Source organism: Protopterus annectens, chromosome 8.part0 (genome assembly GCF_019279795.1).
Source record: "Protopterus annectens isolate FY-2018-M chromosome 8.part0, PAN1.0, whole genome shotgun sequence".
Classification (NCBI taxonomy): domain Eukaryota; kingdom Metazoa; phylum Chordata; order Ceratodontiformes; family Protopteridae; genus Protopterus; species Protopterus annectens.
The window spans coordinates 975,077,948-975,100,596 of record NC_056741.1 but is presented as its reverse complement, the minus strand read 5'-3'; the positions used below and the strand labels follow the sequence as shown (position 1 = coordinate 975,100,596).

Genomic DNA, 22,649 nt, shown 5'->3' with positions numbered 1-22,649 from the left:
ACTCTGCTGTGGCTGGACTTGGTTTCTCTTACTACTCAACGTCTCTCAGTCCATCTGATGTAGTGTCTCAGAAAACTACAAAGGTATGGGGTTAGACATATCCTTTGTGGCTGAAATGCATATTTCCCTGCAAATGTATTATGGTTTGCTGCAAATGGATATTTTACAGCCTGCAACTGTCACTACCCTGTTGTATCAGCCTTACAGGATATTTTTTAACAGCTTGCAGTATGACTGACAGTTAAAATCCTGCTACTAAAAATTATACATGTTATACAAAGTACTTCAAACTCATAAATATCTGTTTTTTTTATTTTAAAGAAGACCCTGCAGTTATTTCCTTATCTAAAACTGTTGTTAAACAGATTGTTAATGCTATCCCCCAATTCCCCCTAACAAGGAAGGGCAAGAGTGTGATAGATTTAAAAAAAAAGTTTATTCTGCTGATACTTTAACACTCAGAATTTTGAACTAACAGACTATCATGTTAAAATTTCTACTGTTTTTTTTTAGAATATGAGTAAATTAACTGTTAACATTCCTATTTATGTGTTAAAGAAGTTCTTGAGTGCCTTGATTGTATATACTTCTCATGGAATCAAAAACTCTTTAAAGTGTTCTTATGAATCTGCTGATAGTGTCTCCACAGCTACTGTTGCAGGGTCAATTATGAGAATATTTACTTGGTCATGTTTTCAAAATATAACAGAAAATGTTAAAACTGAGATTTTAAATTCACCCCTTGAAAAGGATGATCTGTTTGGCCGTTCCCCTATAGAGGTTCTTAAAAAAATTATGAAAGGGGAGAATTTCCAATCCTCATTTTCAAAGTGTAAGTAAAAAGTTTCTGTCTAAATCAGCACCCTTTTTCAATAACCAATCTAAGCAGCAATATCCTAACATAACAATTCCGCTGCTACATATGGATATGAATGGTGAAGCGTATAAGAGCCCATCCAGTACCAGTGAGAGTATGTATGAGTTTTTTGGAAGTCTGAGAACTCTAGAAAATGATCTTTATCGCCTGCATAGGCTCGTCTGGCAGAGAAGGCACTTACAAGCGTGCCTGCATTTCAAAGTTATCCCCCGCGGCATGCGTGTTTTATGCATGCCGACCTATGGGGATAGCCATCCTGAGTTACTTCGACAATGGCAAAAACTAAACATCGACTTTGGAAACAGATACATCCAGTTATTGTTGGACTACTTCACACCGCTTGAAGCGGAGCTTCTTACAAAGGTAGAGGAGCAGTATAATTCACTTACCACTACTTATCAGACTGAGTTTTGCAAAACAAAAGTACAAGCCATGAATAGGCAGTTATCTTTGTATAGCAGTAAACTTGAGCAGATAAAAATTAGAAAGCTGAAACGTGACTGTGAGGATTTTTGTCTCGGCCGTATTTTTGTATGGCCGAGATCTAGCCTAAGTAATAAAACACATCTTGGTCAAGCGGAAACAATTTCTAGTTCCGCTAATAAAGACATTGTGGGTGTACAGAACGAAATGACTGAAATTAGATTACAGGTGGACAATGCCATAAATGAGACATCTACTCTGTCTGACACACCCATTCCTTCTTTACCCTGCAATCAGCAGGGATTGATTCATCAAAACGCTCTGGGTGCCAAACCTAAAATAGCCGGTACAAGCAATAAGTTTATGGCGCCTATGCCTTTAAATTTTCCCCTTCCATACAAAGAGATAGTGCGTGCTCGCTCCAACAGCCGGGGAAGAGGAAAAAGGAAATTATCGGGGGATGCACCGGAGCAGAGAAGAAGAATGAAAGTTTGAACTGTCTGTGTTTTAATTTGTCATCCAGGACTTTTACACTGAATGAACTGAATATTTTGAATAAGGGTCTGTCCTTCATTCCCGCTCAACATAGTAATATATCTGACACTTTAATAGGTCTACGAAAGTTTTGTAGGAAACTCTCCCTTAAGATGTTGTTTAAAGATAGCTTGCCCAATTCTGTAGATAATCAATGGAACAACTCTGCTTGTAGGAGAAAAAGTACTTTCATGCCCCCACTTATACAAACTGTTGATTGTTTTTTTGAAAACTTGTGAGCGGGACTTTTATCATTATTATGATTGTCATGAAAAAAAGAGCACTTTTATAAATTTAAACATAGAAGAAAGCTCTGAGTTAAAAGAACTATGTAATGACCCCAAGCTCGTATTTAAGCCAGCAGATAAGGGAGGGGGGATTGTAGCGATGGATGCAGCTTTCTATCAGCAATTAATGTTAAACATGTTGAGTAATGATACTGCATATAAGAAAATTGAAAAATCACGTATAGAATCTATAACACAATATGTCCATGATACACTATATGATATGCTAATGACTAGATCCATCGACAAGTCTCTTTATGATTTTTTGATGATAGAATTTCCTTTGATACCTATTATCAAAGGTTTGCCCAAGCTACATAAGGGCAAGCACCCACCCCCTTTGCGTACCATTGTATCAGGTGACCATTGGGTAACTCAAAATGCATCTTCATATATACAAACTAAACTGGGAATGCTTGTGAAGAAAGTACCTACCATTTTACTTGACTCTTTTAGATTGTTAGATGACCTGAAATTGAACATGGTAAGAAGTAAAATAACAGATAATACCTTGTTAGTAACATTAGATATTGAGAGTCTTTTTACCAATATCCCTAATGAATATGGTATAAATGCAATAAGAACTCATATGACACAACTAAATATTGACAATGGTGAAATTATGAATGTATGCTGTTTGTTGGACCTTGTCCTGAACAATAATATTTTTCTTTATGACAATATAGCATATGCACAAACATGAGGGGTGGCCATGGGCACCCCCTGTGCCAATGCATATGCTAACCTTGTTGTCCTTGAATGGGAAAAGGAGTATATCTTTAATGATCCCAGGTTTGCCAATGTCGTTATATACAGACGTTTCGTAGACGATATTATAATATTATGGAATGGGGATGAAGCTACTCTTAATTCGTTCATCAATTATATGAATAGTAATACTTCGTTTTTTAAATTTAGCCATGAACTCTCTAAGCACAATATAAACTTCTTGGATATCACTATTAAGAAAGATATCCAATGTGAATTAATAACTACTCTCTATAGGAAATCCTGCTGGAGGAATGGGATTCTCCAGTATGACAGCCTACATCCGCGTCATATTTTTCAGAACATAATAAAGAATCAGATGAGCAGGATACTTAGAATATGTAGTGACAAATCGGATGCCCTTAAACTAATCGACATTCAGAAGAAATATTTTATGGACAGGGGCTATCCACTGAGGTTGATTGATGATGTGACGAAATCTATGTTTGACAATACTACATCCCAGGCTAAAAAATTTTTTAATCCTTATAGATCCACAAAAAACATGGTTAATAAAGTACTATATGATATAAAATATACTAGTGATGTGCAGTACCTAACCAATATAGTGAGAGATAACTGGAAGATCTTACTATCAGATGTAGCGGTTCTAGAAATTGTCAGTGAGAAACCAGCTTTTAGATATATGAATTGCATGAATCTAAAAAGGTTATTATGTAAAGAAAAATTAGTTACTACACCTACTGATGTTAGGTCTCAATTAAAAACAGGCACTTTTCCATGTGGAAAATGTTCCCTTTGTGGATACATTACTAAGAAGTGTGGCTTTACTGCCCCAGGTGCTGAACTAAGCACAAAATCTATGTTCTATGCAAACTGTAATACCAGAAATGTTGTTTATTTAGCTACCTGTAATTTCTGTGATAGTTATTATGTGGGGCTGACTTCGCGAAGACTAAGAGATCGGATATATAACCATGTCTACAATATAAGAAGGAATAATTCTACCAATGCACTGGCTTCACATTGTTTTACTCATCCTAAACACAGCTTTGTGTTCCAGGTTTTGCAAATAATAGACCCCAATAGAAGGGAGGGTGATCATATGAACACCTTGGAAACCTTTGAATTAAGGTTGATCCTAAGATTAAAAGCCCATATACCACCTGGTTTGAACACGGTGGTCAATCTTCGGCCAGCCTTGTTAGGACCCACTTAATTGATTTATTTTATTTTATTATGCTATATATTAATAAGAACAATCAATATATATTACACCATTGTTACCTTGTAATTAGGACTTTTTATAAAGATTAATGACTTGTTTGAGGTGACTCACCACGACAAGGTCTATGGTGCTTAACATTATTCCTTATCTGTTAATGATAGTATGCATTTTGTACAACATCTATTGTCAATATTTCCGCCATAATGAAATGTTATTTTACTTCATCTTATCTGGATATGGCCTGATAATTTGCCTAGGCACCTTATACTGTATGGAACCACCTGGGTTTAAATTGTTGTATGACTTTGGTTTTTATTTTTATTTTTATTTAGATGATGATATTGACATAATGTTTAATGTAATTAAAAAAGGAGAAGAAATTTCATGCATTTCATGCATTTTTATGGATGTAGACCCTATGTATAATTACTTCGGTTGCAATATTAATCTGGACTTGATTGAAAATGCGCCTCTAATGGTTTTATTTGGTGTCGACTTTTGGCTTGGACAATAATTTCCTTAATATAGACATTTTTTGTGATATTAATGATATTAAGGGTCTTTTTTCATACATAATATCATATTTTTTAGTATCACAGTTTCTTTTACATACATTGTTATTCATCAGATTAGCTATTTCATGTCCTTACAAATAACATATATTTTATCCCAGTGTCGTCTTCTTATATATATTATTAAATTCTAATTTTGATTACCGGAATATTATAGATTCCAGTTTTAATTAGCAAATAGCGTCCACTTGAAATGAAATGGAGCCCACAGGCACCAATGCACCATGGATTTAGTTGTTCGGTGTCTGTTGTTTCATTCTCACTATTTATTTTATTTTATTTTATTATCTTATTTAATGTAGTTTGCCCATAAGCTTGCCTAAGCAAATATGACCATTCTGGCATGTTTTGGGTGCTAGTGGCACGTAGCATTACTGTTGTATATGTGCTGGCAATGTAACTAAGATGATGATGGCTGATCTGTTTTGTTTTGTTTTGCTTACGCTTGAAAGCGTGATCTTAATCAACCAACTACTTTGTATTAGCTGGTTTCCATATATGGGTAAAGACCTTTATAAATGCTTTGTGGAATGCATTAACATAAACTTTGGCTACTTGCACTTTTGATGGCAACGTCTGTTTATGACCATTACATTTTGTTTCATTTTATGTGTATGTTTTGTTCTAATGTCATAATAACACATGGCTCTATGATTTTACATCTATGAATATTAACAACAACAAATAACATTGGTTTTGTTTTTCTAACTTGGAAATGTGATTTACAAGCAATGTCATGCCCTGAGTAAGCTTCTTTCTAAATATGGGCATTACTTCCTCAATAATGTTTAGTGAAGCTTATTACCATCAATTACTGATACTATATGTTTTCTTTGATGATCGCTTGCTAATGAGATCTTAATTTATGAAAAATAACTGAGAATACAAATGCTATAAATGATATATCTAGTTTCTAAGTGGAAGTTTAGGCTGTTAAAATGAATTTTGATGAATTTTATCTTAACAATGTGTTGATTTTTGAATTAATTGATTAATTGTAATTAATGATCTGGTATAAAAGGCGGGGAAAATTTCTGTGAAATTGTAACCTGAAGAAGCGCAATTTTATTGCGTGAAAGCGCTTGTTTCTGTTTTTGTCCTTATCATTAAATGCTGTTGGATTTATTTCGTGGTGGTTTCAAGCAGTTTTTTCAGCAATATCCTAACATAACAATCTTTTAAAATCAATGGCAAAACAGAAAGAGAAAGTCTCACAGAACCAAAGGCAGTCCAAAAGGTCAGAATGACTAAGTGCGTCTGCAGTACTCCCCCTCCCCCATCCTGGCAATCTGTCCCTCAGTCTAGGCCTTCATCTTTCCCAATGGCATCCAATTTCAGACAAACGGGTTCAAAACGTCGTTCAGTAAGGATACAGTTGACAGTAGTAGTAATATTTTCCTTTTCAGATGATTCCTTTCATCCCATAAACCAACTGTTCCTGTTTCCTCCAGTTTGGGAGAAATGTTGTCCCAGGAATCATACAGCTACAGTCATCAGACAAGATGACCAAAGACTTTTATGCGAGGATTTTTCTGGTTCCAAAAATGAAAAAAACTGGGAGAGCAGTCTTAAACTGCTCCCTTCTCAATATCTTTCAGGGTTCCAAAGTTCAAAATGTTCTCTTTCCAGACATTGTAAGTTTGCGTTCCTTTATTCGGCTTCATAGTAAAGTTACACTTAGAGGTGTATCCCATCACATCTGATTGGCAAAGACCTCAGACTTTTAAGACTGTCTGTATCTGGCTTACACTGTTAGTACTCTGTCTTACCCTTTGGTCTGTTTATTACACCAAGGGTATTTACAAAGTGCCTGGCTCCAGTAATTGCTATTGCACACTTTAGGGCATTACATCCTTCCAAATTTGGATGACTGTCTTGTACATGCAGACTTTTCTTTCGGTGGTTAAGATTCTCTGAAAAGTTTCATGAAACTCCTGCAGTCACGTGTTTCAAATGAATTTGCAAAAATCTTCCTTCATCCCTTCACACAGATTTTTTTTTATCCGGATGTCTTCCGGATTCATCCCTAAGAAGAGCCTTTCTTCTTCCTATAGACAATGTAAAAGTTTAAGGAGAAATCTTTCTGGGATTTTCCAAGCAAACTCTAGTATCTACCAAGACATTTCTCAGGATTCTGGATTTCATGGCTTCTATGATTACCACAATCCCTTTGGCCAGAGTTCACATCAGAAAAAATGTAATGATACCTCAGCTCCATCTGGTACCAGCATCAATGCCATTTATTCTTTTCAAATTCCAGTATTGGTGTTGGTGAAAAAGGGAGGTATTGTGGTAGATGGATCTGTTCTCTCTCAACAGTTCTGCCCTTCTTCCCTCCACCCCCTCATTAGTCAGTTACAACAGATGCTTCAGACTTTGCTTGGTGGGTTGTATCAAAAGGGGTGAAAGGGCAGGGTATGTGGAAACAAGCAGGGCAGAGAAAAACACATCAATATGAAATAGATGCTGGCAGTAATCAGTGCTTTGAAAGCCTTATATCATATCTGGTCCATAGGACCTCTTCAAATTACCAGAGACTACACCATAGTTATGTATATATGTATGTAAACAAACAAGGGGTACCAAAAGGTACCAGCTTTTGTCCTCTTCACAGTCTTGCTATGATGGCCTGGACCCAGGCTGCATTGCTTCTCCCTTCTTTTGAAATTAGCCAAGGATAATTAGCATAAGCTTCCCCACAGACTGGATTTATTCAAACAAGGCAGGTTGTTTCATACAGCCCAAAGGGGAAGCACTTCAGCTGTGTACATTAATGATAGAGTTTTGATACCCTTTGGGCATTTTTTTCCAGAAGATTTGCAGCAGGTACTAAAGGAGGCTAAAATATAGGCTCCCTATTGAAATGTCAGCATTTGAAATGCCGAATTCCTACATGCAAGAGTGAGGCTCAAATATTTCTCTTCTTCTTTAAAATTTTTGTCATAGTCCCACAGTTTAAAATGGCTTTTGTGCCAGACAAAGAAGCTAGAAATTATACTTCTGCACATTGGCTATTTAGTTTTATAAAGTTTTGAATACAGCATATATAGCAGTAGTCTTTGTATAATATCTAATTAGTTTCCCCAAACACTTGATGTGATTGAAGAATAAACCTGTTGTTTTTCAGTGGTTTAATAACCACATTTATTTTTATTTACCCAGATCATCCTTTGAGGAAAAAGTCAATTCATTAAATTGACACTCCAAGGCAGGCACAGAAAGAATCATTCCTAGTTGCTTTCACAGTAATTTAGTTGTGATTAAAAAAAATCAAACCTTTACTCTCATAGCTATATTGTTTTCCCTTTAAGTGAAAATTTCATCAACAATTAATAGCACTAATTCTAAACCTAATAAACAAGTGACAGAACAGTAAAAGTTCTTTGAAGGTACACATTTTATTTACTCTGCCTTTTTAGAAAGAAAGTCAGTAGGAGGCATTTTCTAAACCATTTCCAGCACTACAATCAATGCACTCACATATTCTTTCTTCTAGATGTCTATAAACAATTTGTATAATAAGGTATTGTTCACATTACTTTGAATGAAACAAATTAAAAAATAAGAAAAAAATAGCTGAATTACAGACAACCAAAACATTCTGGTATATGAGGAACTATAACAATACTGAATATGTGAAATGGATGAGAGTCCCATGTGAATTAATAAAATGAACCATCAAAAAGAAAATATATGTGTAAAACTACTCTAAAATATCCATTTTATATCCATCCATCTATCAGCAACCCCTTTTTCCCCATTTTTGCACATGGGGTTGGGGTGTTACTTCAACAGTGACAATCATCTAGACTAGAGACAAGGTTTATACGGCCAGGTGAATAGCCATGTTGCGGTGGTATGTTTTTTATCTCTCTCTCTCTCTCTATATATATATATATATGTATATATCTATATATATATATATATATATATATATGAGTGTGTGTGCATATATATATATATATATATATATATATATATACATATATATATATATATATATATATATATATATATGCACACACACACACACACACACATATATATATATATATATATATATATATATATGTATATATATATATATATATATATATATATATATATATATATATATATATATATATAGGTTCATAGGTTCATACTAGGCTATCTGCCCTAGAGCATTTATAAGCCTAGCCAGAGTGTGTTTGGCTTTCTCCACCCATTTTAAATTAATTATGCTATGCCCTTTTTCGAGGTTAGTATACTGTGCCTCTGTCTTAACAGTGACACAGAAGTGATACCCGGGGTAAACCTACGATCCCCCATCCACTCATCAAGATTCCTCTTGAAGAGAGTCAATGAGGGACTCTGCCTAACCTGGACTGGGATTTTACTCCAGAGTGAAGGGAGCCTCTGGGTTATGAATCTGTCCCTCCAGCATGTCCTATTTATTTCAGTGCTGAGGTTCAAGTCTCTCGAGCGTGTAGCTCGATGGGATTTGGATTTTCTGAGGTGCACCATGTCCATTAATTCCGGATTGGACATGGCTTTATACGTCAGGCACAGATCATCTCTGAGCAGGCGGTATGCCACTGAGTAGAGCTGGAGTTTCTTTAACTGGGCAGCATATGGCATCTGTTTGAGCCCTTTGATCCTCTTGGTGAGGTACTTTTGGGGTCTTTCCAGTTGCTGCAGGTGTCTGGTAAGGTACATCCCAAAAGGTGCATTGTACTCAATTATGGGCCTGATGAGGTATGAGTAAAGAGGCACGATGACCTCCCCTGATCTAGATGTGAATCCCTTCATGATTAGGTGGGCTATATAAAATGTTTTTCTAACCACTTTGGCCACGTGGTTGTCAAATGAGAGATTGCTATCAACTTGGGTCCCCAGGTCCCTAATTACTTCTTCCGTACTTAATGGATTACCACCTATGTGGTAATTTGTGGGCACTTTGTTTTTGCCAAAGGGGATGACTATACACTTTTTGGCCTTTAGCTTGAGGTCATGGCTCTGGCACCAGTTGTCTGTTTCTATGAGGCCCTTTTGGAGGATGCTTGTGTCGGCTGGAGAGTCGATTATGGCACCCAGTTTGCAGTCATCTGAGAACTTGGTCAGCCACAGTCCTTCCGTGTTGGCCTGTACCTCCAAGAAATATATACCGAACAAGAGAGGTCCCAGGACTGAGCCTTGTGTGATGCCATTTGTAACTGGTTTGGAGTCTGACATGGCTCCAGCAATTGTAACCATGTGGGTTCTGTCCTTGAGCCAGTTTGCAACCATCTAGTGACATAGGGGTTTATATTTAAGCTGGTGAGCTTATCTATAATGCCCGAGTGGGGTATTGTATCAAAGGCATTTGCAAGGTCCAGGTAGGCTGTGTGGACCACCTTCCCCTCATCAATGGCCTTGGTGACTGTTTCAAAGAAATGGACCAGGTTTAAGAGGCAGGATCTGCCCTTAACAAAGCCAAACTGGGTAGGACATATATAAAACCATAAACAACTGGTTACACTATATTTGCAGTTTTGTTTTTGAAAGTAATAGAGAAAATGTAATTCAGTGGTCTCAAAGATTACTTTATTTATGCTTTTTATCTCAGTTATATAACATATATCTTAATTATAAGATGTGAAACAAAGTACACAAAAACTGTAACGTGAGCAGAATTTGTTGTAGCTAACATATGACTGAAAAATATACACACACAAAAACTATAGGCAGTTTGGAGTATCATCAATTAACATGCAACATGTTTTCAGAGAAAAATCATTAATTCTACCATGCCATTTTGACTACAATTTCAGCCTTAGGAGGCATACTTTTTCTGTTTACATTTCACCTGTTTTTTTTTCTCTTGACACAGTCTGATAGGTATTAAAGTTCACAATCATTTGCAAAAAGATTAACAAGTATAAGTTCTGCTTCTATTTCCTTATCTAATCTTGTCTACCTACCTATCTCTTTCAACTTTCTGTTGTTCTTTTACCTCCCTTCCCCATCGCTTCAGGTTACCATTTCTGATGTGTACATGCCAGCATGTACATTAAATGCCATTAGTCCCATGTCACTCCTGTAATGTTCCTGAATGATGCCCCCTTTGGACATCTGTTGATCCTGCCACACTTATTACTAGAATCAAATTATACTCACTGACCAAGTCAGCGCAGATGCAATGAAATCATTACATCCTCTAACGTGCAGTCTTTATTGTAACAGGAGTAGTAAACTCCACTACAGTATGGTGGAACTAACGGCTACTGTCGTTCTGAATTTGACAGTAGGTTAATGGTTTGGCAATAACAAGGACAACGATATCTTCACTTGATCACTTAGCATCGGTCACTATTTCTATTACCAAGCAACACCTATAAGCAGAAACATTTTAGTTGCTTCCATCCTATATAAGGAAATAAACATGACTTATACCTTCCCTTTTCCTGCATACTAGACATCAAACCTATACACTATTGTCTTAGGTCAAAATTCTCTTGCTTCATTGCTGTACAGAGACATGTTTTCATGCAATGTTTAGTGAAAAGAGCTTTCCAAAATTAACCACTGTTCTCCGTAAACCTTACTGGTTTCAAACTTTACAAAAAGCTTTTTACACCTTACTCTGTCTGCTTCCTAGTGCAACCATTTGTATTTTCCCTACTTTGCCATGTCTACCTTCTTTCAGATTTTTTCTCACAATTTCTCTTATTCTTATTTTACTCTTGCATTCTCTCACCTCAGCCTTTCTTCCTGCTAGTCTATCTATCTGTGTGATAGATCCCCCCCACCCCTACCCCTAAAGTGTCTCTTGCTGCTCAGGAAATGTTAAATAATAGACAACTATAAATGTAACAAGATATTTAGAATAAACTGTTCTCAAATGTTCTACACCTAACTTCATATACCATCTCTGACATGAATACTTCAACTCTCTGGTGCATGCCGATTATTCAGTAGTAATGCTTATACCTATCATTTTTTACAATCAATGACAAAGCTGAAAAAATAACAAGAGGCAAACACTAAAAATCATGGCCATATTTTAGGTATTTGACCTGTATAACTAGAAAGTTGTTAGAGCAACAGGTTTTGAAATATCATGTATTTTTGGAATGGTATAAATCCTGAAGCTCAAATCTCTTTATTTCCTGAATGCAGTGCTCAGTGATTTGACAGAAAACCGCAACTTTTATGAGAAACAAACCTTTTGTATGTGGCAAAATTGGGGACATTCTGCAAATTGAGGACAGTTGAGTAGTATGGTACTGCAACTTTTGGTTACCTGACAGCCATGTTTATGCCTGAATAGGGTCTTTGCATCAGTCAATTCACATGCTTCAAAGCTAGATAGATTGATTAGTAGACAGACAGACAGATAAAATGGAGTCTGTCATTGTGGTGAGTTTTAATAATAGAACTGTTACAAACATGGCAACCACATTACATTTTCACAATTGTGATTGTGAGTTTTACCACACTACCATCTTTTAAGTAATTTTGTTGGGACCACTGTCTTTTGATGATAAATTCCCAAATGAATTAATCAGCAGTTAAAACTTACATGGTTCATTGAATCCAGCTATAAAATATAGTTATTCATCAATGTGTTTTATAAGTGAAATGCTTCCTCTGGCTTATTTTTAACTGTTGTGAGGAGCTGCACATCTGGAAAAAAATACATTTTGTTTAATAGGTTAAGGGAGATCACACCACATTTCTGGAGTAATGATCCCCCCTTTCAGGCGTTGTAGTATAGTACTGCAATAGTAGCAAAGTACTGCAATGGGATATGCAACAATTTCTCTATCTACACTCGTCATGACGGAGGTGTGGTACCCCAGCCTAAAGACTCATACCTCTTTTCAGCTCATTCAGTTCTTTTAACTCATATCCACTGATCTGCTTTTCAGCAAAGTCTAATAATGATTCCAATTTTATGATTTTAACCAAGGCCACGCAAGAATATGAGCAACAGCTGTTAGGAAAGAAATTAAACCGTTTCAGGGAAACATCTTCCATCTCCTTGCATAGAACCATAAGTGCATGTTACCTTGGCCATCATGATTGCTTTTTTGCTGTATATTTCAAAATGGACAACAGCAGATTCATAGATAAGTACATAACAATTAAGTTGCAAATCACTCCATGCCTAGCAAAAAAGTCTATTAAAAGATCCCTCTAGCCTCAATGTAGGACAATAAGATAGACTGGAAGAGAATTTAAGGCTGTTCACCCAATTATCTAAATTCACCTTGAAGATGGATAGGGTGCTGCTCTAGTAGACGTTTGCTCTAGGGGTGATGAATACACTGAGATATGACTCTATCACGGCAGTGTGTCTGAATGAAGTCTGTTGACTTCATCTCCATAATAATGAATGAAAACAAGTTATTCTATCATCTGTATATATACCTAAACGCCCTAGTCTGAAAATTACAAACAATTCTCCATGACCTCTCCTGCATCTGAAGTACCAGAATAAACTTATTAGATAGTAGTTGGACACATATGGAATCTTGAAGTACATAGAGCATGGTTCTGAAAAGGAAGAAACACTTTGATGCCTGATATACAACCGGACAACAGACAGCTGACAATCTCTGTATTCATGGAGTAGCCAACATCTTTGACTCAGGTGGAATTCACTGTATCAGACACATGGCACTTGGCTGTAGACATGGTCAGTTTGTGTGTCCTGAAGCCCTAACTACCCTAACAACTCTAATATGGGGTCAATATAATATATACCAGGGATGATGATGATGGACAGGGATGGATATTATGTGCGGTTATGTTACTCTTTGACATTTGTTTTCGTGTCATGTTGTTGTTTGTCTGTGTCATCCTCCTGGATGTGTCATATAGAATGAAACATGAGAATGTCAGACTAATTTGCAATCATTTAATTTGCAATCATTTGAAAATTTAGACAGCCAGACTGATGACCTCTGATTGCTTTGACTACAAAATTAAATGCCAAAGGAGGACTCAAGGACTGATCCCTGAGGACTTCACTTCTGTAAAGCCTGGGATTCCCCCATTCCCTTCTTCCTGGGTCCTGTCTGTCCATGGCCAGTTGGTATCCACGGGGGACGTTTTTGGTTGTACCTAACCTCTTGTTGTGTCAACAATGCCCGGGGGGGTGTGTCAAATGCCTTGGCCAGGTCAAGGTAGGCAGTGTGAAGAATTTTGCCTTCATCCATTGCTTTGGTGACCTTCTCAAAGAAGTCCACTAGGTTGAGTAGACATGATCTGTCCTTGATGAAACCAAACTAGGTTGGTCCACTGTCAGTGGTTTACTATATCTCTGTTGATCATTTCCATGATGATTCTTTCCATGGCTTTACATATACGACTAGTGAGACTTATGGGTCTGTAGTTTTCAGGGTCTATAGATGGCCCATCATTGTGCAGAGGGATTACTGTTGCCTTTCTCCATTCATGAGGCACAAAACCTGTTTGGAGGCTACAGTTAAATAGTAATTCCAGAGGACCTGATAGGTCATGTTTCTTGCTATTTAGTACGCATCCTGGGATACTGTCTGGGCCCATTGATGCAGTGTTCTTGTTCTTAGAGAGAGCATTAAAAACCTGTCCCCAAGTGACAGTAGGGGGAATTATATTTAATGATATTCTTTTTGACTGTTTCCTTATTGTAAGAATGAAAACTGGTGCTTAAACAGAGACGCACATCCCTCAGCTCAGAGCTCATTCATAAAAGTCAGGTGGATCAGATTGCATTTGCATGGTAATGAAAGTGATAGCCAGAGATCTCAGGCCCAGATTTCTTTTAATCTGTTGTTTAACTAATCTGACTGTGAGAGGCAGTATTTTTTAAAAGTTCTACAAATTCATTAAAACTGCTGCACTGATTTCATTTATGTTAAATTATATATTTTTCAGTGATCTGAAGAAGCTGTCTCTGATCTTTTTGAGCAGAGAGAGACAACATTAAAGGCAAGAGCCACTTGTTTGATTCTTACTTTATTTTTACCATGACTTCTTATCAAAAAATTCAACTATACTATCAATATATACATGAAAACTCATGTTTAAATGATCAGGACAGATGATTTGACGCCCCGAAACTCTCTCAGTTCAAATGTGAAGTTTGGTTAGGATCTGTGTTACCTGATGGATCAGGTGGTGAGGATCACCTTACCTGCTTTTTAAGTAGGAAGCACGTCAAGGATGAGACATGGAACTCTGTCACAGAGCTAGAATGTTTCACTATTAAGTGGGTACAATATTACTAATTAGGATGCAGCTTCACCCTGGTAACTGAGCATGTGCCTTTGCTTGGATGTAATTTGAGGTTAAGAAGATGGACCTTGTGATTACAGCTATTCCCAACATCAGACATAAGCCTGGAACTAGCCTGTTAGATGTGGATGGATCATAATGGTCCCATATCCCATCCCTCTCAATGTAGAATCAGAGTTCTGTGTTAGGGAAGACATTGAAGCATAGTGGCTGATTAGGAAATTAAAACTGCAACTTTGAGCTACTGTGTAAGCTTATCTGTTTTGGGAGGCTTGGGGTCATTCTGGAGGGTGGTGTTAATGGTGGTGCATAAGGCCTAAACATCACTGTAATAAAGGATGTAATAGAGTTTAATCTGAAACACCTACTGAGGTGTTGTTAAAAGCAAAGCCTATAGAAAATAATGGCAAAAACTTTTATCTCTCTTAGACAGGGTTTTGTTCAAGACTACGAGTGGAATATTTTGGGAAAATCTTAACCAGAATGTACCTATGGATGTACCTGTCAGCATACCTGTGGATGTACCCATGGATGCGCCAGTGGGTGTACCCATGGATGTACCTGTCAGGGTACCTGTGGATGTACCCATGGATGTACCTGTCAGCATACCAGTGGATGTACCCATGGATGTATAAGTGGGTGTACCCGTGGATGTACCAGTCGATATACCAGATGCATCTGTGAACCGGAAACTCACCTATGATTTATTTGATGAGTTCCAGAAACATAATGGATATGTAAAGTAGCATGATTAGGGCTGCATACCTCAGAAATGTAAGGGAGTTTGGCGTTTCTTAAGGGATTTTAAAACTGGATTAACAAAATCAGAAGTGGAATGTAAGAAAAAACGATGCTTGCTTTTTTTTTAATTATTACATATGAACTTTATTTTAGATTTTGATTTGTAAATAAACTGCAGAGAGACAGGGAAAGGTTCTTGTATGAGCCAATATGACTGATATGGTCTAGAATGGATTTTAACTCAGTTTTCCAGTATTCTAACTGATATCCAAGCTACTGCAGAGGTGTTATGCCACAACTTCAATTTAAAATAAAAAAACAGTGATTTAACTCACCATGTATTCCTCAGCACCCATCACTGAATGGTATAAATGTAAAATGTGCAAAGTGAAAGCAACCAAAATGTTGGAATGAAAGTGGATGTAAACTGACCCATGAAATTTACTCCAAAGACATGAAAATAGGGAAAAAATATAGAAAAGGTAACTGCCTCATTTTTTGGTTTAGAAACTCTAAAAGTGCTTTCTCTTTAACTAAGTTGTAAGCCATGAACATCAGCTCAAATGAACTTCGTCTTAGAATTTGTAAGTAAACCGTGCAGTGAATTATCAAATCTATGTGACAAACTAATCAAGGGAAGAGGAAACATTTAGTAAATGATGCCATTTTTTTGCTTCATAAAAGTGGGTCATTGATAATCAGCCTGACAGAATTACAGTTCTACTTTTAGAAATCTTAGTGCAAGTCAGTGCAACATGCAAGCAGACGTCTCAGTATGTACTCTGAATAAGCAGAAACTATGGGGCCAACCATTTTGGTATTTTACTCCCCTACACACAAACAGATATGTGCAAACACACACACACACACACACACACACACACACACACACACACACACACACACACACACACACACATGCACACACATGCACACACATGCACACGCACACATGCACACACACACACACACACACACACACACACACACACACACACACACACACACACACACACACACACACACACACACAAACGTGCATGTGCACACACACTCACAGACTCACACACACACAAAAACATTTGCATGCACACACACACACACACACACACACACATGCTGAATACTGTGACATCTGCATTATCTTTAGCTATGTTAAAATAATACATTAATGAAACAAAAATTACACCAGAAAACAAATGACTTGCTAAACAAAGAACAAAAAAGCACAACATAAGTTCATAAATGAAAACTTATCTAAGGGGCTGATTAAATGGCATCTCGGCCTTAGCACTTTCTCTGTTTTGTTAATTAACATTCATTTAATATATGTAAAGTATTCTGAAAGAAGGGATGCAAAGTCACTTTTCCAAAAAAGCACACATTAGAGCCTTACTGTCCAGGCAAACTACTGCCCAGGATATGACCTCCTGAATAATAAGATTGCTGACCAGTTATGACCATTATATGAACTTCTTTACTGGTTTCAGACACAGAACTGAGAGGGCTTTGTTCATCTTGACTAATAATCTTCTCTTAATGACAGGTACAAGATCATGCTCAGTTCTGATCAAAGTCTGATTTACAGCACCATCTGACAGTAATCTAGGCAATTTTTTCTTTATCACATGGGTTCAATATCTGAAACTGGGAAAATGTATCAAATCATTTATCAGTCTTTTTTTTCCCAACAGATGTAAGACATTAATTAGCAGTGCCTACATTTTGCACATAATCCAGCCATCTCTGTCATGTTGCAGTGATCCTTTCCAAAACAATGTCTATGTAATAACTAAATGCTCCTACTAACTTAAGACTTGAGTTGAATCTTCATTTAATGCAGAATAAAGTTCACAGTTTGATAGGTAAGTGCTAGGCCAGCTGCCCTTGTGAACCATTTTAACTTTGGTCAATTTCCCTTCTCAAGATGAGAATTAAACTTGGTTCTTTGAGTCTGTGAGCTAAACACCTTAACCACTGCACCAAAGGATGCTGGAACAAAATAGTCAAAGACGGTGATCAGACGTACAGGACTGAATTCTTGTCCACCAAGCTGCAAGGTCAATCTCTTATTACTGAGCCACTGCAATGCCACAAATATATTCTTATTTTGACATTTACTGGGAATATCCTCTCTCAGTGCTTAATGACTGTATACAAAATATCACATTACATATCTTTCAGTCCATAGTATGGTTAATGTTATATACCATTAAGAGGAAGACTTTCAGGGCTTCAGGCTTTGAATTATAGAAACTGATCCTTCTAAGCAGATATCGTCATGAAAGATGAGTGCTTTCAATTTTTGAGACAGATATCCAGAGTGCCATATTTGACAACAACCAAAACTCTTTAGGCCAAATCTGAGTAAAAGTTACCCTCTTCCTTCTGAAATACCTCAAGCAAAAAAAAGGGTCTGTCTGTGGTAAATATCCCCATCCATTTGTGGTTTGGCTATTATAACAGTCATAGGTTTATAGGTCCATAGAAGGTTACTAGGTGAATAGCCCTAGATCCCTTACAAGACTAGCCATATTTATACTGTGTTTCTTCAAATGCCAGTGGTTAGGTGAGTGAAGTTTGCAGAGGTAAGGGTCTATGGTAGTTAATATCAACGTCCTCCATCCAGGAGGGACATAGGCCCCACTCGAACTTGCGGTTACCCATACATTGATCCAGGTTGAGTTTGAAGAGGGTCAGGGAGGTGGTCTATTTCACATGAACTGGTAGATTGTTCCAGAGACATGGCAGTCTCTGAGAGATATATCTATCTCTCCAGCATGACAGAGGCTTGGTTAAGATCCCTGGAGCGAGAGACTCTTGTGCAGTTTGATTTCTGAATATGCCACATTTCCATCAGGACCGGATCAGAGACTGCCCTGTAAGCCAGACAGAGGTCTCCACTTAGCCACCTGTAGCAGACAGAATAAAGTAACAGGGCTTTCAGTCTTTCTGCACAAGACTTGTACTGTGTACCCTGTAATTTCTTGCTGAGAAACTTCTGTGGTCGCTCCCATCATTGTAGGTGTCTGGTGAGGTACATGGAAAAGGAAGCACTGTACTCAGTTACTGGTCTGATGAGAGCCAAGTATAATGGAATTCTAGCATCCATAGGTCTAGATGTGATGCCTTTACTTATGAAATGTGCTACATAGAAGGATTTCCTTACTACTGTGGGTATGTGGTGGTCAAAGTTCTCAGTCGTACTTTTCTAAAAGAAACCCACATTGCAGATAGTTGTTTCAGAACCCAGCCCCTTGAAAACATGCCATATTGTGAAATCTTCAATGGCTTCCTGTTAACTAGTATAATTCCTATAAGTGAAGAACTCTGATCTACAAAATATGTGTATATGATATTCATTCCTAAATGATGCTTTAAACTCATTGTTTTTCTAGGAAGATAAGTGGTGTTAGAAATTAAATGCACTTTCTTGAAATTTCATCCTGAAACTCATTTGTTTTAATGTTCACCTTGCTTCATGTTGTATAATTATATATTATTGTAGGTCTTACAATACTGATAAGTGTTTTTGGTAGACATCTGACTAGCACATTTCATTGTTTCTTGGAGCATGCACAGTACTCTGTCAATGTTTGCGTCATTGACAATTTGTGGTCGACATTTGCAATGTTGACATTATCGTGTTTCAAGTAAAGAAAGTAATCTGATATATACATATGCACATGCAAATACATGTGTATATAGGTTCATAGGTAGGTACTAGGCTATCTGCCCGAAGGCATTTATAAGCCTAGCTGGAATGTGTTGGCTTTCGCCACCCTCTTAGATTAGTTCCCTGTGCCTCTGTCGGTTTCCCATCCACTCGTCAAGGTTTCTCTTGAAGAGGTTTAGTGAGGTGCTCTGCCTAATTTAGATTGGAATCTTGTTCCAGAGCATGGGAAGTCTCTGGGACAGGAATCTATCCCTCTAGCACGTCCTATATATTGTTGTGGTGAGGTTTAGATCCCTGGAGCGTGTGGCTCGAGGGGATATGGTTTTCTTTAGGTGGAGCATGTCCATCAGTTCTGGGTTGATGGCATTGTATGTCAGGCAGAAATCACCTCTGAGTAGGCGGTATGCAACTGAGTACATGGAGTTTCTTCAGTCGAGCTGCATAGGGCATCTGCTTGGGGCCAGTGATCCTCTTGGTGAGGTACTTCTGTGGTCTTTCCAGTTGTTACACGTGTCTTGTAAGGTACATCCCAAATGGGGCATTGTACTCTATGAAGGGTCTGATGAGTGATGTGTAGAGGGGCCCAATGACCTTTTTAGATCTGGATGCAAACCCTTTTGTGATTAGGTGGGCCACATAGAAGGATTTTCTAACCACTTTGGCAATGTGATTATCAAAGGAGAGGTTACTGTCTACTTGGGTCCACAAATCCCTTATTATGTCTTCCGTATTTAGGGGGCTACCACCTATGTGTTAGTTTGTGGGTACCTTTTTTTTCCCAAAGGGGACAACTATGCACTTTTTGGGATTGAGCTTGAGGCCATGGTTTTGACACCAGGTATCTGTCTCAGTGAGACCCTTTTGGAGGATGTCTTTGTCAGCCTGAGAGTCAATTATAGCCCCTAGTTTTAAGTCATCTGCGAACTTGGTCAGCCATAGTCCTCCTGTGCTTGCCTGTACCTCTGAGAAGTATATGCTGAACAGGAGGAGTCCTAGGACTGAGCCCTGGGGAATGCCACTTGTAACAGGTTTAGGGTCAGACCTAGCTCCCTCAACTCTTTCCATGTGAGTTCTATCCGTGAACCAGTTGGCAACCCATCTCATGACGTAGGGGTTTATATTCAGGCTGGTGAGCTTGTCTATAATACCTCAGTGGAGAATGGTGTCAAAGGCCTTTGCAAGGTCTAGGTAGGCTGTGTGGACCACCTTTCTCTCATCTATAGCCTTAGTAACTGTCTCAAAGAAGTCAACCAGGTTTAGGAGGCATGATCTGCCTTTAACAAAGCCGAACTGAGTAGGGTCCAGTGTTTGTAGGTTCCCAATGTCTATGTTAATGAGATCCATGATGATGCGCACCATAGCTTTGCAGACCAAGCTAGTCAGGCTTATAGGGCGAAAGTTCCTCGGGTCCAAGTTCCCTGGGTCCATTGTGGCTCCACCTTTGTGGAGCAGAATAACCGTTGCTGTGCGCCAGTCTTTGGGCACATAGCCTGTGGACAGCCTGAGTTTAAACAGTGTGTTTAGGTGAGGGGTTAGGTCATCTTTGAGCTCATGTAGGATGCAGCTTGGGACACCATCTGGTCCCATTGATGCTGTGTTTTTGGCTATGGAGAGGGCTGTTTTAACCTGAGTGTCTGTGATTTCAGGGGCACTACATTCTTCTGGTATAGTTATGAGCCCTTTTGTGGGTGAGAAGGGGGTGAAGTTTGCACTGAACCTGTCTGCCAGGATGTTGGCTATATCGGTCGGTTCAGTGTATTTTGTGCCATTCTGCACTAACTCCGAGCAGATCTGAGAATTAGCACTTAGATTCTTGACATACCTAAAGAATGCCTTGTGGTTATCTTTGGAGTCCATGGCAATTTTTCTTTCGAAGCTAGCCTTGGATGATTTTATGAGGGAATGTAGTTTCTTGCTGATACTGATCAGGGATGTCTTCCCTTCTTGGGATTTTACTCTTTTCTGTACTAGTTTCCTCCTTTTATTGTATAGCTTATTTATGGCAGGAGTCCACCAGACTGGATTCCTTTTCTTGAAGGAGTGAGTCTTGGTTTTGTTTGGGATAGCACAATCCATGCATTCTTGTAGGTGCCTGTAGAGTGCATTAGTAAAGGATTTTACAGCTTGGACAGCGTTATCCCTTAGCATGGGGGCTTTGAAACTTCCCACCTCGGTCTTAAGTAACGTGAAGTTTGCTTTTGAAAAGTTTTTTCACGGTGGTTTCTTTGACTGGGGATAGTGGTGGAATGTGGATATCCAGAGTGATTAGTTTATGGTAAGATCTAACCAGCGAGGGGTTGACCTCCAGTGTGGAACACCGATTGCCCATGTTGGTGATGACCAGGTCCAATATGTTGTCACCTGTAGTGGGGGTGTTGACCAGTTGATCCAGGGTGTTTGGGTTTATAAATTCTAGGAAATGTTGGGCAAGGGAATTTGTACTTGAGTAGTTCTCCCAGTTAATGTTTGGGTAATTGAAATTACCCAATATCAGGGTGTTTGGTAGGACCTTTATGTTTCCCAGTGTTTCCAGGAATGCGGAGTGGGGGTCCTGGGACATGGTGGGTGATCTGTACAAGCTATAATCTGAATAGCAGTTTTGCCCATTGTTAGTTGCATGTGGATAATCTCTGAAGCATCGTGCTGTGCCACTAACCTGGAGGTGTGGGTATCCTTGATGAATATGGATACTCCGCCGCCTTTTGTATTTCGGTCCGGGTTTTGTGGCCGAAATGTATGGTATGAGTTGTAAATATATATATATATATATATATATATATATATATATGTGTGTGTGTGTGTGTGTGTGTGTGTGTGTGTGTGTGTGTGACTCTACTTCTAAATTTTGAAGTTTCAAAACTTTGAATTTCTTATGGTCGGGACCATAAGATCAAAGTTTTGAAACGTTGAACCGTTTAAATGGAGAACACTGTACAGCGTGGAATGGTATATTTCCCATTCTCCTTGCTGTTGTGCAGTCTCAGAGTTGGTATATTTAAGTAGCAAAGGGTGTGGGCTTGTCCCCCCTGCAAAAACATAAAAAAAAAAAAAGATTTTTTTAATTTTTTTTTTATTTACATTTCGAAGTTTCAAAACTTCAAACTTACGGTCTCGATAATAAGAAGTTCAAAGTTTTGAAACTTCAAAATTTAGAAGTAGACCTATATCTATCTATATATATATATATATATATATATATATATATATATATATATATCTATGGTCTACTACCAGAGATCGAAATTACACTATTTTGTCGGGTAGTAGATGCCTACTAACGCGAAAGTGCACGTCACCGAAAGTGCACTTTCGTGAACACCAATAGAATGAACGGGCA

At 38.0% G+C, this 22,649-nt stretch overlaps 1 protein-coding gene across 1 annotated transcript in view; it reads right to left on the bottom strand.

Annotated features, from left to right (window-relative positions):
* Positions 1-22,649, bottom strand: part of IGLON5 (IgLON family member 5) — a 1,615,534-nt gene that overhangs the window by 1,582,606 nt on the left and 10,279 nt on the right. Inside the window, exon 2 of the mRNA XM_044079340.1 lies at positions 22,248-22,338. Coding sequence (XP_043935275.1) covers positions 22,248-22,338 — 91 coding nt within the window. The remainder of the gene's footprint in view (positions 1-22,247; positions 22,339-22,649) is intronic.